This window comes from Ursus maritimus (assembly GCF_017311325.1).
Source record: "Ursus maritimus isolate PB19 chromosome X unlocalized genomic scaffold, ASM1731132v1 scaffold_X1, whole genome shotgun sequence".
NCBI classification, from domain to species: domain Eukaryota; kingdom Metazoa; phylum Chordata; class Mammalia; order Carnivora; family Ursidae; genus Ursus; species Ursus maritimus.
In genome coordinates this window covers 67,854,795-67,869,275 of record NW_024423319.1, presented here as the reverse complement: position 1 = coordinate 67,869,275, position 14,481 = coordinate 67,854,795, and the positions used below count along the sequence as shown (strand labels likewise).

Here is a 14,481-nt window from a genome sequence, read left to right as displayed (position 1 = left end):
AACTTCTCCAAATAATCACTGCTCTCTGTTCTGTTACACTCTTTCCAAGAAGCCTTACTATCTTCTTAAAGACTGGGCACAAATAATAAGAATTTCAGGAAAAGCCAATGTTCTCATTACACAGATACTAAAACTATGGCCCATAGAAATGACTTGCTCAGGGGCTCCTGGGTGGCACAGTCATTAAGCGTCTGCCTTCGGCTCAGGGCGTGATCCTGGCGTTATGGGATCGAGCCCCACATCAGGCTCCTCTGCTGGGAGCCTGCTTCTTCCTCTCCCACCCCCCACCCCCCACCCCCGCTTGTGATCCCTCTCTCGTTGGCTGTCTCTGTCAAATAAATAAATAAAATCTTAAAAAAAAAAGAAATGACTTGCTCAAGATCGCACAGGCAGAGACTAAGAAACAGATACCCTGATTAAGTACACTATTCTTTTCATTGCACCATTTCTATTAAAAAGCATTAAGAAAAAAACCATTCAGACAGGCGCCTCAAGCTATAAATGTCAAAAAGCCCAGCTCTTCTAACCTAGGGCTAGACAGCTTAGGACTGAGGATGGGAGGCAGAGGGACATTGGACTCATTACACTCAGGAAAGCCAAGTGAGAAGCTTAGGCATACAAAAGGCACACACAAAGAATTTACTAACTGGAACGCTTTACCTACTCCAAGGGATTGGTTTAAGATGTTGAGAGGCCCAGGAAAACCCTGCCCTACCCCCACACTCTGAGCCTCTTTAGGTTAAGCAAGGCTACTCCTAGGCTGTCAGAGATCTAAGTAAGAAGCTAGACAGAGGTGACCAGACTGGGTCAAGAGAGCCAGGAGAGATAAAAAAGAATGGGAAGAAATGAAAGCGGGGTGGAGAAATCACAGTCATTCCAGAGCTCTCCCATCTTTCTCTCTTCTCTCCCACCTCTCCTCCATCTCCATCAAAGAGCCTCAACCACCTGCTGTAAGCAAGCCCTACACTATGAAAAAAAGAAAAGTTTGCAAGTGGCACTATATAAACTTGAGAAAGGCATTCTCTGTACCAAAAAAGAACAGAGGACTAGTTGAGGTGGTAAAGGGCATTTGAGGGGGGAGAAAATAGCCAAATAAGGCATACTTGACTGGTAGGGAATCATCAGGAAAAGTTCCAAAAGCTTACGTCACAGGGAGGAAGCGTTTAGTCATTGGTTTCCTCTGACAACTGGCCTAAGGCCAGGAGGCAAACTCCCAACCTTAGGAAAATGCCCAGGCTATGGCAGAGAGAAAGACAACCAAAAGAGATTTTCCCCAGGCCCACCCTCAGGCTCTGCTGGAGCAGCTTTTCAAGTACCAGCAGAGAGGTATAGTGTAACAGTGAAGCAAAATGCAAGATGTTCTCACTAAACATATTCTAGATCCACCATGCCTCAAGAGGAGTAAGAAACCTGGGGAAGAGGGATCTGATCTAATCTGGTTACATATTTCTGATATTGTTGATAGTTTCATGTTAAAGAAAGGAAAATTTCAAAGGTAAAGAAGTTAAGTGACATTTGTTCTCAGGAGGGAATTTCTGAGTTATTAATCTCCCAGGTATATCTGCAAGGATGTTTGGAGAGGAGTTTTGCTCACTTAAAACCCTTGAAGATAATGGGGTGCCTGGGTGGCTCAGTCGGTTAAAGCGTCTAACTCTTGATTTTGGCGCAGGTCATGATCTCAGGGTCTTGAGAATAAGCTCTGCATTGGGCTCCATGCTCAGTGTGGAGTCTGCTTGAGATTCTTTCTCTCCCTCAGCCCCTCTCCCTGCTCGTGCCCCACCTAAAATAAATAAATAAATAAATAAATAAATAAATAAATAAATAAATAACATGTTTTAAAAAACACCCTTGAGGATAGCAAAGATCTGTACAACTTAACTGATGACACTCAAATAGATGACACTATTACCTTGACCCCCACCCTATAATTCCACACCACAGATTAGTCACCCTCAGTCAAAGACCACAACAGATAAGAACCTCTTGGTGTACTTCATCTAACCTTCGACCTGAGATTTCTGAAAAAGGACAGGGGGTTGGGGGATGTGGTAGGGAGTGGTAGGGGGCAGATTAGACTGAGACAGCAAAATCAGGAACCTTATCTAAATACACTAAGATGGAGAAAAGTAAAGCCTTGATCCTTCCCAGATTTTTTTAAAGATTTATTTATTTATTTTAGAGAGAGAGAGAGCACGAGTGGAGGGGCAGAGGAAGAGAGAATCTCAAGCAGACTATAAACTGAGCACGGATCCCCACGCAGGGCTGGATCTCACGAACCTGAGATCATAACCTGAGCCAAAACCAAGAGTCAGGAACTCAATTGATTGTGCCACCCAGGGATCCCCCTTCTCAGGTATTTAAGGGAGTCCAGGACTAACGAGAGGAAAGGAAATGCTGACCAAGTCTGATAGGTATGCATTGTTCCCCCTTCTAGGCCCTGACCCCTGTCACCTCCCAAATACGTATCCAGGAAAGGATTTCTTGGAATTATACTTTGTTTTGTGAGACCACATGCCCACATCTCAACTTTTCTCTTTCATTAGGCCTTGACTGATACTCTGCCGTATAAAATACCTACATGGGCAATAAAGACAATAAAATTTATTTCAGTTAATTTACCCAATTCTAGAAAATCCAAGGTGCAGTCTTCCCCAACAAACCCCTTCAGAGCTACTGGCTCTAACTGACCCTGCAAAGAGTAACTTGGTCTATGCTTGCATGTACTCTGTGGCTGTCCTTGAAACACCTCAAGGCTTCCTTCATTTCGACAAACTCTTTTTTTAAGATTTTATTTATTTGTGCACAAGCACAAGAGAAGGGAGAGAGAGGGAGAAGCAGACACCCCACTGATCAGGGAGCTCGACTCAGGGCTCAATCCCAGGACCCTGGGATCATGACCTGAGCTGAAGGCAGACACTTAACCAACTGAGCCACCCAGGAGCCCCCAAACTCACTTTCAAGAGAGCACTGGCCTAGGATTTATCTCCACGTACCAAAACCACATCACCCTCCCACCCAGAACAGCCGCCGCTCCCAAGTATACACTTCCTTCAAAGCCCTGTTCATGTCCCATTAAACCCCCTTCTCAAAATCTACAGAGAATGCTATGTAAAATTTATTTTTCTCAAAATGTTTTTAAGTGAGTTAGCCTTAAATATCCAATTAAATAGGAGATCTATGAAGGCAGCAATTGTATACTCCATTCATTTATTTGTATCTCATATAGTAAATAGTACCTAGAAACCACTCAATAAATGGTGAGAACGCAACTGCCTGCCTTCTTTCTTACCCATCTTATCTAGCACAGGGTTGAGCATATAGTAGTTCAGTTCCATAAAAAATTATAATAACAAACATTTGCATCTAACTTATTAGATACTAGGCACAGTTCTAAGCACTTTACACAAATTGCCTCATTTAATCCTCAGAACAACCCTATGAGATAGGTACTACTATTATTTTCACTTTACAGTTGAGGAAAATGAGACACACAAGTTAAGTAACTTGCCCAAGGCTATACAACTAATTGGTCACAGAGCTGGGATTTAAGTCCAAGCAGTCTGGTTCCAGAGTCTGTGCTTTCCCCACTACTCTATGCTACCTTTCTATGAAGTCCTGAAAGTTCTTTTATTTTTTTAGCTCTCTACCTGCCCCAGGCTTCGCCTACAACACCTAGAGGTGAGTAGTGAGGGTTGAGGCCAGGAAACTCCAGTCTGAATTCAAAATGGCTGCTACAGCAGAAAATACTGCCACCAAAGTACTAACAAAAGTACCATAATGTTCTCCTAATTCAAGGAACAGGTCAAGCTGGAACATTAAGTTAGATACAGAGAGGTCAGAACTCAAAATTTTAAAAAGGCAAAGAGAAAGCAATAATTTGGGTGAGGAGCGGGCAGGAAGAGAAAACAGTCATTCTGGGGCCCCAGAAAAACTGAGTCACCCACTGACTGAAACCTGCTACAGCAGAAGCTATTTAGGGGAACTCCATTGCAGCCATCTTGTTAATGTAATCACCACAGAGCCAATTCTCTGGAAATCTGTGTCCCTTTGGTGAATAGAGTCATTCTTCCAAGATAGGCAAGTTAGTGAGAGACCACTAACTTACTAATTGGGAAAGCCAAGTTCTCCTGTCCAACTTTATGTGATCCTGAACAAGCTGACTCCTCTGGCTATGAATAGAAAAGAAATAATTCTACTCCATAAAGACTCTTAGGACAGTTGAGGCTCAGTCTTAAGCAGGAAAATGTGTCTAATCTCCTCCCTTTACCTCCCTTCAACATGCATATCTGTTTTCTACCACTCCTTGCAAACAATGCAAAAAACATTTACCTTCCTGGGAAGTGCTACAAAGAGTCCCAAAGGCACTGTCAGAGCCTGAACCATCTCCATACAACATTTGAGGTCAGCTCTACACACTCAGAAGGATTTGCTCTTCCCACGACCATAATAACACTATGGTCAGGTCATCCCCCTGCACAGAGGTAGGAAGCACTGACCACCCTGCACCAAGTGCCATTTAGAAGGCAGACCTTAAAAGTTCCTCCCCTAGGGGCACCAGGTTGGCTCAGTTGGGTGGGCATCCAACTCTTTATTTTGCCTCAGGTCGTGTTCTCTCTAAAACAAATAAATAAATAAGTCTTAAAAGAGAAGTTCCTCCCCTACATGGAGGAGGGCAGACAATTTAGGTTTTGGTCCCAACCTTATTACAATTCACTCATATCACTTCCCTTTTCTGGCCTTTGCTGTCCCCATCTAAAACATAAAGGTAGAAATAAAAAGTTAAAGGCCAGGTCATTTGCTCTGTGGTTCAAAACACCCATGTGAGAAACCTAGACCATCCAGAACAATCAGCTGAAGTGAAGTTTAAGGCTGAGGTCATCTTAAGTGAAGATGCATTTGGAATGCTGTACCTCAGCTCACTGGTGGTAGATATCTTGGGAAGTTGGTTTATGCCCACCAGCTCTCAAAGTCTACCAATATCCGATTACCACACTTACAAGGTTAGAAAGTACATTTGAAACATAACCTAGTAGTTTCCTAGCATTTCAGTAGAACTACAAGGGGTATATGCTATTGGCAGCTAGTAAAAAGAAAGAGGGGACACCCATTCAGTTTTCAGTGTTTGTCTGAGGCTCTTCAGTCAACCTTCACAATACAGTGTCATTGGTTTCTTTCTTATTCCTCGGTAAGGAAAGACATAGCCCTTTCCCCTCTATAGACTTAAGAAGAAACAGCCAAGAACACTCATGCCAGTGTTCCTGTTAGAGCGACTACCGAAACAAACCAACTCCCAAGCAAGAAACTCCATTCTGAACTCAGCACCCAGGAAAAAAACAGTACTCCAGAGGTGTAGGGGAACAAAGAAGGTACATTCTAGCGAGTGCTGATGAACTGTATATTCCCAGCAAAGCCTAGCACACTGCCTGGTACATAGAAGGCACTCAAATTTTGAGGGAAAAAAAATGTCTGAAGGAAAAAAACATAGAAATGGGAGGCTTGAGGCTGTATTGAGGCTCTCAAGGACATCAGTACTGGAAAGGTCCCTAGAGTGTACTTATTACTTTTACATACCCTCATGACAAATTGGAGAGACTGAGAGCCTAAAGAAGGGACTTGCCTAAATATTTACTTCATTTAGATCACTTTATGGAGGACAGGGAAGATGTTCTTCTTACATGGAAAGTGAAGAAGAAAAGTTCTCAGGTCAGTGTTACTTGCCACTTCCCCAATCAATGGAGTCCTGAGCTACCCTTCAAGGGACTGCTCCTATACCACAAATCAGAACCTGGAATTGAAAAGTTTTTCAGCTCTATCAAGCATGAAATGGAGGGATGAACAACAAAACCAGCCAATCATGACAAGACCACCTCTCCACTTGACCACTAGACTGGCCCAAAGGAGACTACCTTTGTATTCTGGGTTTTTTTATTTTTTTGTTTTGTTTCGTTTTTCTTTTGGGGCAGACGAGTGGGGTGTGGTAGCAGGGAGAAAAGATTGTGAGAGTTTGGAAAGCCATACATGATAAACTCAGTTCTATCTTTGAAAAATCAGAAACACACTGTTCCCAACCTGTTATAATGCCAATTTTCATCAACTCTAGCCATTAACAGCCCAACCCTGGTGGTGTCGGTAGCCAGATATTCTCCCCTCTGGGGACCTTGAGTCTGGAAATTCCAGTGAGGGGGACTCCCAGGAAGATACAAAGGAACCTAGACAGACTGTTGCCAAGCAACACTAGTAGAACAGAGTTCAGATAAATGTAGCTGTCATCTCATCTCATCCAGATAGAACTGAATTTGGAATCAGGGAGACAGACCAGATGACCTCTAAATATCACTTTATCATCCAGTAAAGCACTCTCCTGAGAGGAGGAAAAGAGAAAAGTAAAAATAACACCCTTAAAACAAAGCTATTGTTATAGACAGCTAGAGAATAATGAAGAGTTAGCAGACCAGTGGTCAATACCGCCCTTGTCACCCACTCACAGAGCAACTTTCCCCTCTGCAAGACTAAGTATAGATTAGTTGGTGCCTTCAAGTGTCCTCCTACTCCACCAGCCCCTCTCTGCCCAGAGGGCTATTCAAGGAACAGCTTAAAGGAAATCCCCAAGATGGTTCCTGCTCTATCATCTACGCTTTCACAAAGGGCTGAATGAACTAGAGAAATAAAGAGGTGGAGAGATGCAGGATCCAGAGTCACCCTCTCTCACATATAACCTCCATTCCTAATCCCTTGCCCTGCCTTGAAGTCTGTAGGAAGGGCTGGTTCAAGAGTTAAAAGACTGAGATTCTGCCTTCTATTCACAAAGTACCATTTTAGTGCCACTCGAGTGGCTCAAGCAATGCTAGGAATGGCCGGAGAATAAACAGTCCACAAAGTCCCTGTTAAAGTTTAGCTGAATCCAGATCCAAAAGCCTTCAAATACTTCAAGGAGGTGGACTCTACATCTGCTCATATGGATGGTCCCATCAATAGTCATTTGATCACCTTTCCGCTGACCTATTGAGGTAGAGCTAAAAATCCAGCAAATTGAAAAGGTTTTACCAAGACTGATACTCTAACTAAGACCTAGATTCAAGTCTTGGCTTTGCTACTGACATGCTATATCATTCTAGATCAGCCCCTTCTTATCTGTGGGTCTCAGTTTCCCCATCTATACAATGAGAAAGTTTAGACTTGACCACTGTGAAGAGCCTTTTCAACTCTAACAAACCAAAAATTCAAGAAAACCTTGAAAATTCAAAACAATCTCTTTTTAGGGAATCAAAAAGTCCCAAAGACTTTGTGACCTAAAACAATTTAAAGAGGGCAGGGAGGGGGGAAGTTGTGGTTTGTTTTTTTTTTTTTTTTTACAACTGTCTTAGCAGAAAGAGTGGATATCAGTTAGTAAGCTTCTTCGTTCTGGCAGACTTAGGAAACTAGCAACTAGAAGCAGAATCCAAGAATTGGCAGGGAGAGCGTGCAGAGAAGCATGTTTTAACAGACTTAATGGAGGTTGGGCTGATTAAAGGAGACAATTGGCTGTAAAAGTGAAACCAATCCTGGGCAGATTGTAGACATAGTTCATAAGAATGAATGGATTTGATTTTTCCACTACCCTTCCCTATCTGTCATAATCCAGAAATAGCCTAACAGCCTAGTGAAGAAGGAGCAGAAAATAGGGAATCTTCTTCCTCCATTAAAGTTACTAGCTGACATGCAGTGAACTAGTGTATGCCCCTGGATGTCTCAGGATTGGGACGAGGGATGAGAAAAGTAACAGGGGGCACCTTGTGAAACCCCCAACTCTCACCAGGAGACCACCAAATGCCAATGTTACTTTGTCTAAACTATCTACTTCCTTTTATCTGAGGACCAGGAAGGCCTAAGAACAGGGAGCAGTTTGCTTTGGGCAGGAGAGAGGACTCAACTTCAAGAACCTAATCATTGAGTCAGAATAGAGGATCATTGAAATAAGCATCAAAAAGCCTGGGCCCTAATCTTGGTTATGTCACCATATGCTCTTAGGTAGTTCTTTTCCGTAAGCCCAATATCCTCATTAGTTAAAAGAGAGAAATAGTGGGGTAGGAAGAGGAAGAAAGTTGTACTAGACGGTCTCAGAGGTCCCTTTCAGGTCAAGATTCTATGCTCTTAATAGGCATGATATAGTTGTTTCTCCTAAAAGTTGACCATTCCTTGAACTGAACAGCACGAAAAATTCTGCAAAGCTTTCAAACTATCAAAATTCAGCCCTCTCCTTCCAATTTGATTCACGTTTCAGTCAATCTGCATAAAAATACCCTCAGTATTCAGGTACCTTCAGTACCCTAGGCCTGACCTCAAACAGCTCATTCTCCAGCCTCTGTCCAAGCCCAGGAAAAGGATCACCAGGCTATCTTCTTTGCCAATTCTGAGATGGGATGGTTAACGCAACTTTGAGACAATTTCCAGGCCCATCAAGTTGCATTTAAAGGTGAGATTATTAGAAATGAGGATAAAAGATGCCATTAGTGAGGAGAGGTCATGGGGCAAAGTCTGTTCCCAGAAATCCACCCATCTATTTAGGTAAAACCACCCACAGAGAGATAAACTCAGAGTCTCTGGAAGGATCGTTATAATCCTCCATGTTGGGAGACAGTGGGCTTTTTTCCCCCTCTTTCTCTTTTCAAATTCATCCTCTCTCACTTTACGTGTGTCAGGGAAGAGGGGACAAGTGTGGAAAAACCCCATGTCATAAAACCATGAGCAGTTTTAAAAAGAGAGAATGTAGAAGCACATATTTGTTGAAAACTTGGTGTTTCTAATAGGCAGGGTTCTGGAAAGGCAAGAATGACTTGGCAGAAAGACTGGAATATAGCAACGTGGCAACCAAATTCAGCATATACCCAAAGAACCAGGCTCCCCACTTCTCTCCTTCAGGGACGCTCAGACCTTCTCAAGGCTACTAGTAACTATCTCAGCTCTACGAGGCTCAGGCAGTCCTCTAGGGAGAGGGGTCTGGAAGCATAAGCTGCTTGGCCTTAGGGACTCAAGCCAGGGTGGTCACCAGGCCTTCCTGAACAAGAGAAGGGCCCCAGTAGTCTCTTGGTATGACTTGCACAAAAGCAAGCAGGACTCATTATTCAGGCACACCCCTCCCATGCCCCTCCCTTCTGGGCATCCGGCCTCCCTAGGCCCCACTCCCAGGAGGCTTCTGCTCTTCTCATAACAGCCAGTGGGGTGGAGATCAAATCCTAGAAGCTTCCACCATTCTAGAGAGGTGTGGCCCTACTGGGGAAAATCCACACCTCACAGAACAGTCTGGAGGGGATAGGAGGAGATAGAGAGCCATTAAGCAATGGGAAGGGCAAGGATCTGTCGGTGGAGAGGAGTTAGAAACCAGTCTTCTACCCTAGGAAGTAGAGCAGACCTCCTCCTCCCAGTGAAGTATTAGTGATCCTGGGTAGAAGCAAACAGCCCCTTATGAGTCCCTGCACAACTGTCTCCTCCACCAACTCTTTCTTCCCGTAATAGTGGGAAACATCTGGAGCCTTGATCAGCCCATTGCAGCTCCCTATTCCCTTCCCACGGCCCCTCCTGGACCAAGGCAGCCCTGCCCCCAGAAAAGCGCCAATTCCTGAACTGGAGGAAGTGTTCCTCTCCCCTGCCCCCATAGCCCGTCAGTGACAAGAGGAGACCTCGGGCCCCCAAAGAACCTTCCCTACTGCTTCATCCCACACGCAGGACGCTGGAATCTGAGAAAGAGGCCGGTCCCGCCCGGTCCACACTTCTCGCCCGGTACCCACTCACACCGGAGGGCTCACCAGACCAGGACTCCATTCTTGCCCCTCCCCACCCCAGGCCTTAGCGGAGGGCGCGGCATTCTGAGTGGGCGGATGGCTGGCCAAGCCCCTAGGCATCAGCAAGAGGCTACCAGAGTCCGCTAGAGCTCCCAGGGCGGCAGCGCACATCCCCCGTACTCACCGTCTTAGGCATGGTGGCTGCAAAAGTGGCAGAGTTGATAAAGTTCGGCTAGGAGCTGTCTGGCAGCGCTGAGCACACAGTACGGACAGCAGGGACTCTGGGGGCCGGAGGCTCGGATTGGGTCCCTCTCTCTCGTTGGGGCAACTGCTCGGCTTCCTGCTAACGGGCCACGACTTCACAAACCCCACCCAGGAAAGAGCCGCCCCTGTCGCGTCGCCCGCTTCTTTATGTGGCTGGGCTTCCGCGCTGTTCCCCGCCCTCGCGCCCGCCTTCTTGCCGGCCGCTGGCCTCGCCCCGCCCAGCCCAGCCTGGCCACACCAACCACGTGGGGGTCAGGCTGGGCCTGGGCGCTCCATGGGAGACTCCCACCCCCAACACAGGCCTACTCTTTATCCCACCCCTTTCACAGTCCCTACCCCTTCAAATCCAGGCCATCCGGCCCCACCCCCAAGCAGGGCCCGACCCTGGGCGGCACCCTGGCAGAGGCTTACAGCCCCTGACTGCAAGTTTCCACTAATGGGAAGCTCACTACCTATCAAAACTGTCTGTTCCCTCTCAAGACAGCTCTGACTCTCAGAAAGTCATTGTGTGTAGCTGAACTCCTTTTTTCTGTGCCTTCCCCTATGGATCTCAGCTCTGCTCCCCGTGACCACAAACCTCCTTTGCAGTCCCTAATAATTCCTTAGAGCTCTGAAGATCGCATGTCCCCCTGAAACTTCTCTTCTCTTGGCTACACTGCCTCAGCTCCTCCAACACTTTATTTGCTCTCTTCTGTAGACCTCTATATCCTTTTTCCCATCGTATTTCCTCCCCATTCTTACTCAATCCTCATTTTCAACAGAATTTGACCTCTGTTCTGCATCTGTCCTCTATTCATTTTCCTTCCTTCAAATCCCAGTCTTCACCTTCTTCAAATCAAGTCCTTGATGCTTTATTCCATCCCCCAACACATTCATGATTTGTGTATTTACTTTCTGATAAGGCTATAATCTCCCAGGTTGCATGCACCCTTAGTCCATGTCTTTGAGATGTGTTTGCCAGCAATCATTCTACTTCTTTCAAGGTCACAGAATCCCAGGTCAACAGAGTTCAAGACTGTACCAGTTATCTGGATAAGTTTGAGCTTTACTTTGAAAGTGATTGGTCACAGTTCTTTTTCCTCCTATCCATAGGCAACTGTGTGCAGGTATGGTTCGAGTATCCTTTACAGTATAGGGCACCACATACCTCAAGGATTATGAGCCAACTTGGAGAAGTAGAATGGATATTTGAGAGGGGTGGTCAGGACACCTGGCTTTTAGTTGTAGCTTTGCCATTAACTCATTCTGTGACCACTGTGTCACCTTGGGAAGTCCCTTCCCCTCTCTGAACTTGAGTTTCCCCTTTTGCAACAAGAAAGGACTGGATTCCTGGGCTTTCAAGGTCCTTTCCCACTCTGACATTATAAAAGGACGAGAAAGGCAGTAGAAGCCCTTCAACAATAGATGAGTCTAGTAGGGTTGCATAAGGACCGACCTTGCATTTGTGCTTAGGAATCAGCAGTCCTATTTCCAGATCCTCTGCTTTCCCAACTCAACAATGTGCACAAATCAGTGTGCCTCGGTTTCTGTCACTGCTGTCAAGATTCATTGATGTGTGCTAGGGTAAACAAAGTTCCCTGCTCAACTTATCAGGGAAATGCAAATCAAAACTACAAGGAGATATCACCTCACACCTGTCAGAATGGCTAAAATCAACAACACAAGAAACAACAAGTGTTGGGGAGGATATAGAGAAAAAGGAAACTTCTTACACTGGTGGTAGGAATGCAATGTGCAGCCACTGTTGAAAATATATGGAAGTTCCTCAAAAAGTTCTAACTAGAACTACCTTATGATCTAGTAATTGTCGTACTTCTGTGTATTTTTACCTCCAAAATACAGATACACTAATTTAAAGGGATACATGCACCCCTATGTTTATAGCAACATTATTTACAGTAGCCACATTATGGAAGCAGATCAAGTGTCCATTGACAGATGAATGGTTAAAGAAGATGTGGTATATATACATAATGGAATATTATTCAGCCGTAAAAAAAAGAAAGAAATCTTGCCATCTGCAATGACATGGATAGATCTAGAGAGTGTAATGCTAAGTGAAATAAGTCAGTCAGAGAAAGATAGATACCGTATGATTTCACTCATATGTGGAATTTAAGAAACAAAGGGGAAAAAACAAGCAAAGTAAAAATAAATAGAAAGAGACAAACCAAGAAACAGACTCTTAGCTATAGAGAACAAACTGATGGTTATCAGAGAGGAGGTATGGTGGGGAGGATGGGTGTAATAGGTGATAGGAATTAAGAAGTACACTTGTGATGAGCACGGGGTGATGTATGGAATTATTGAATCACTGTATTGTACATCTGAAAGTAATATAACACTGTATTTTAACTATACTGGAATTTAAAATAAAATTTAAAAAATAAAATTACTTTAGATGTATTACAGAACTGAAAAAAAATGTTCCCTGCCCAAACTATTTTCTTAAATTGAGAAGTTGACCCTCCAAGGAAGAGCAGCACTCCCCAGAAAGCCTCAACAGCAGGGATAGCAAGAGCAGCCAATCACATACCTTGACATTACCATGGCCCTTCACTCTCAGAAGTTCAAGGAACTCACCAATTCCCTCATTTATGTTCTCCTAAAGCCCACAAGAGCCTCAGACTAGGATAAGTGCTTAAAGGGGGAAGGGAAGTTGATTGGAGACTCCAACTTTCATTATCCATTCTGGAGAGTGGAAACCCCTGTGTGTCATTCCCCATGTCCCATGTCAACACCCCCTGTAACACACAAGAGAGAGCCAGTTAGGGAGCGTCAAGCAGCTGAACACACTATTAAAAGGGAAAAGGGGCGCAGGAGTCCAAATAGGGAAAGGGAGATCAGAGGGTGGGGGAGCTAAGGAAGTTGATGGAAAGAGGGACCAAGAGAGAAAGATAAGGTTTGCCCTTTGGGGAGGAGAAGGGTGGGAAATAAGAAGAAAGCATAGGCTATCATAAACTGTTTAGTTCAGCCCCCATTCAAGTTGAGGAAACTGAGGATCAGAAAGAGTAAAGAACTTACCCAAGATCAGGCAATAAGTGTAAAGAACTGATTCAGGGATAGTAGAGAAGACAAAGAATTCAGTTAAACTGTTGAGATAATACAAGCAAGAATTTTGAAACCTAGAACAAGGGAAATAGTCCCCCCTTCCAACTTCACAGACAGAAGGTGGTTATGGTGATTATGGTCAAACAGCTGGACATTGCTTGAAGGTTACATTTAAAACTCTCTAGCTAGGAGGGACCAATCTCAGTTATCCCCCCATCTCCAGAACAAAGTGGAAGCAGCTGAGGTGGTCTCTTGTTCTTCAAGATGGCCAGAGAAACACACCATTGCTTCTTACTTCTTTGTAAAACCCTTTATACATATATGGCCAGAACTTCTGGTATCCCCCCACCCCACTCCCTACAATGATCCCATGTGAAATGAGAGTTAGCTCAATCTTCCTGTGGCCAGAGTAATCCCCATGCTTAGGTTTAGATATGATGACGTTTATGTCACTGTTTGTAGAGAGAAAACATGTGAATAGGGCTAACATATATTGGCTACCCTGAGTGAGGGAAATAAAATGTATAAAGACACTTGGATTTTCAGAAGATCTGAATTCAGAAGGTTCAAGGAGGAGTAGGCAAGTATTTTTCAACCAGTAAAGGTAGGTGAGGGCCGGTTACGAGCAGAAGGTGATACAGAAAAATTCTAGAGCTGTCCCAAGGAGGCTGGGGGCATCTGAATCAGGGGATAAGAGATGCAAAGGATCTGGGCTTTAGGGCCAGATGTGGAATCCAAGTGGAAAGGCTCAGAATTCCTGGCGGTCTGGGGCTAATCTGGAGCAGCAGCAAGTCTGGATATCAAAGTCAAGGAAATTGAAATCAGGAACTGCGTAATGCAGATTTATGTGAAAGCCTATGCCCAACTCAAGAGAGAAATGAGATTAGACTTGTAATCACCTCCCACCCCTAGGATTTAAAATCACTGCAATAAAGAAGCTTCTACATTCTAAATGGTATTTTTCCTTCAGAGGACATAATAGTGCAGGAGAGACAATACCAGAGAGGAACTGGTTAGGGAGCAGTACTGAATCCTAGAGATACTTTGGATAAAGAAGCACCCTCGCCTTCCCATTTATTGGATGGTAACAGTTGAAAGATCCCATCACTTAGAACTTTTTGAGGGCTGCTTTTCATTTTCATCACTGTTGGAAAGTCCTTCTTTACATCTAAATTAGATCTTTTCTGCTTCACCTCAGCACAATTGCTTGTGGCTGATGTTTAGGGAAGGAATTAACTAAGCCTCTGAAGTTGCTCTTCTCCCTTACCCATTTTTTCTCTTTTGTTTTTCTTTCTTTTCTTTCTTTCTTTCTTTCTTTCTTTCTTTCTTTCTTTCTTTCTTTCTTTCTTTCTTTTTCTTTCTTCCTTCCTTCCTTCCTTCCTTCCTTCCTTCCTTCCTTCCTTCCTTC

General features: G+C 44.3%; 1 protein-coding gene across 1 annotated transcript in view; it reads right to left on the bottom strand.

Moving 5' to 3' along the window:
• Positions 1–10,144, bottom strand: part of MSN (moesin) — a 65,198-nt gene extending 55,054 nt beyond the window's left edge. Inside the window, exon 1 of the mRNA XM_008710661.2 lies at positions 9,943–10,144. Within this exon, the coding sequence (XP_008708883.2) occupies positions 9,943–9,954 (12 nt within the window). The 5' untranslated portion in view covers positions 9,955–10,144. The remainder of the gene's footprint in view (positions 1–9,942) is intronic.
• Positions 10,145–14,481: the final 4,337 nt, after the last annotated feature.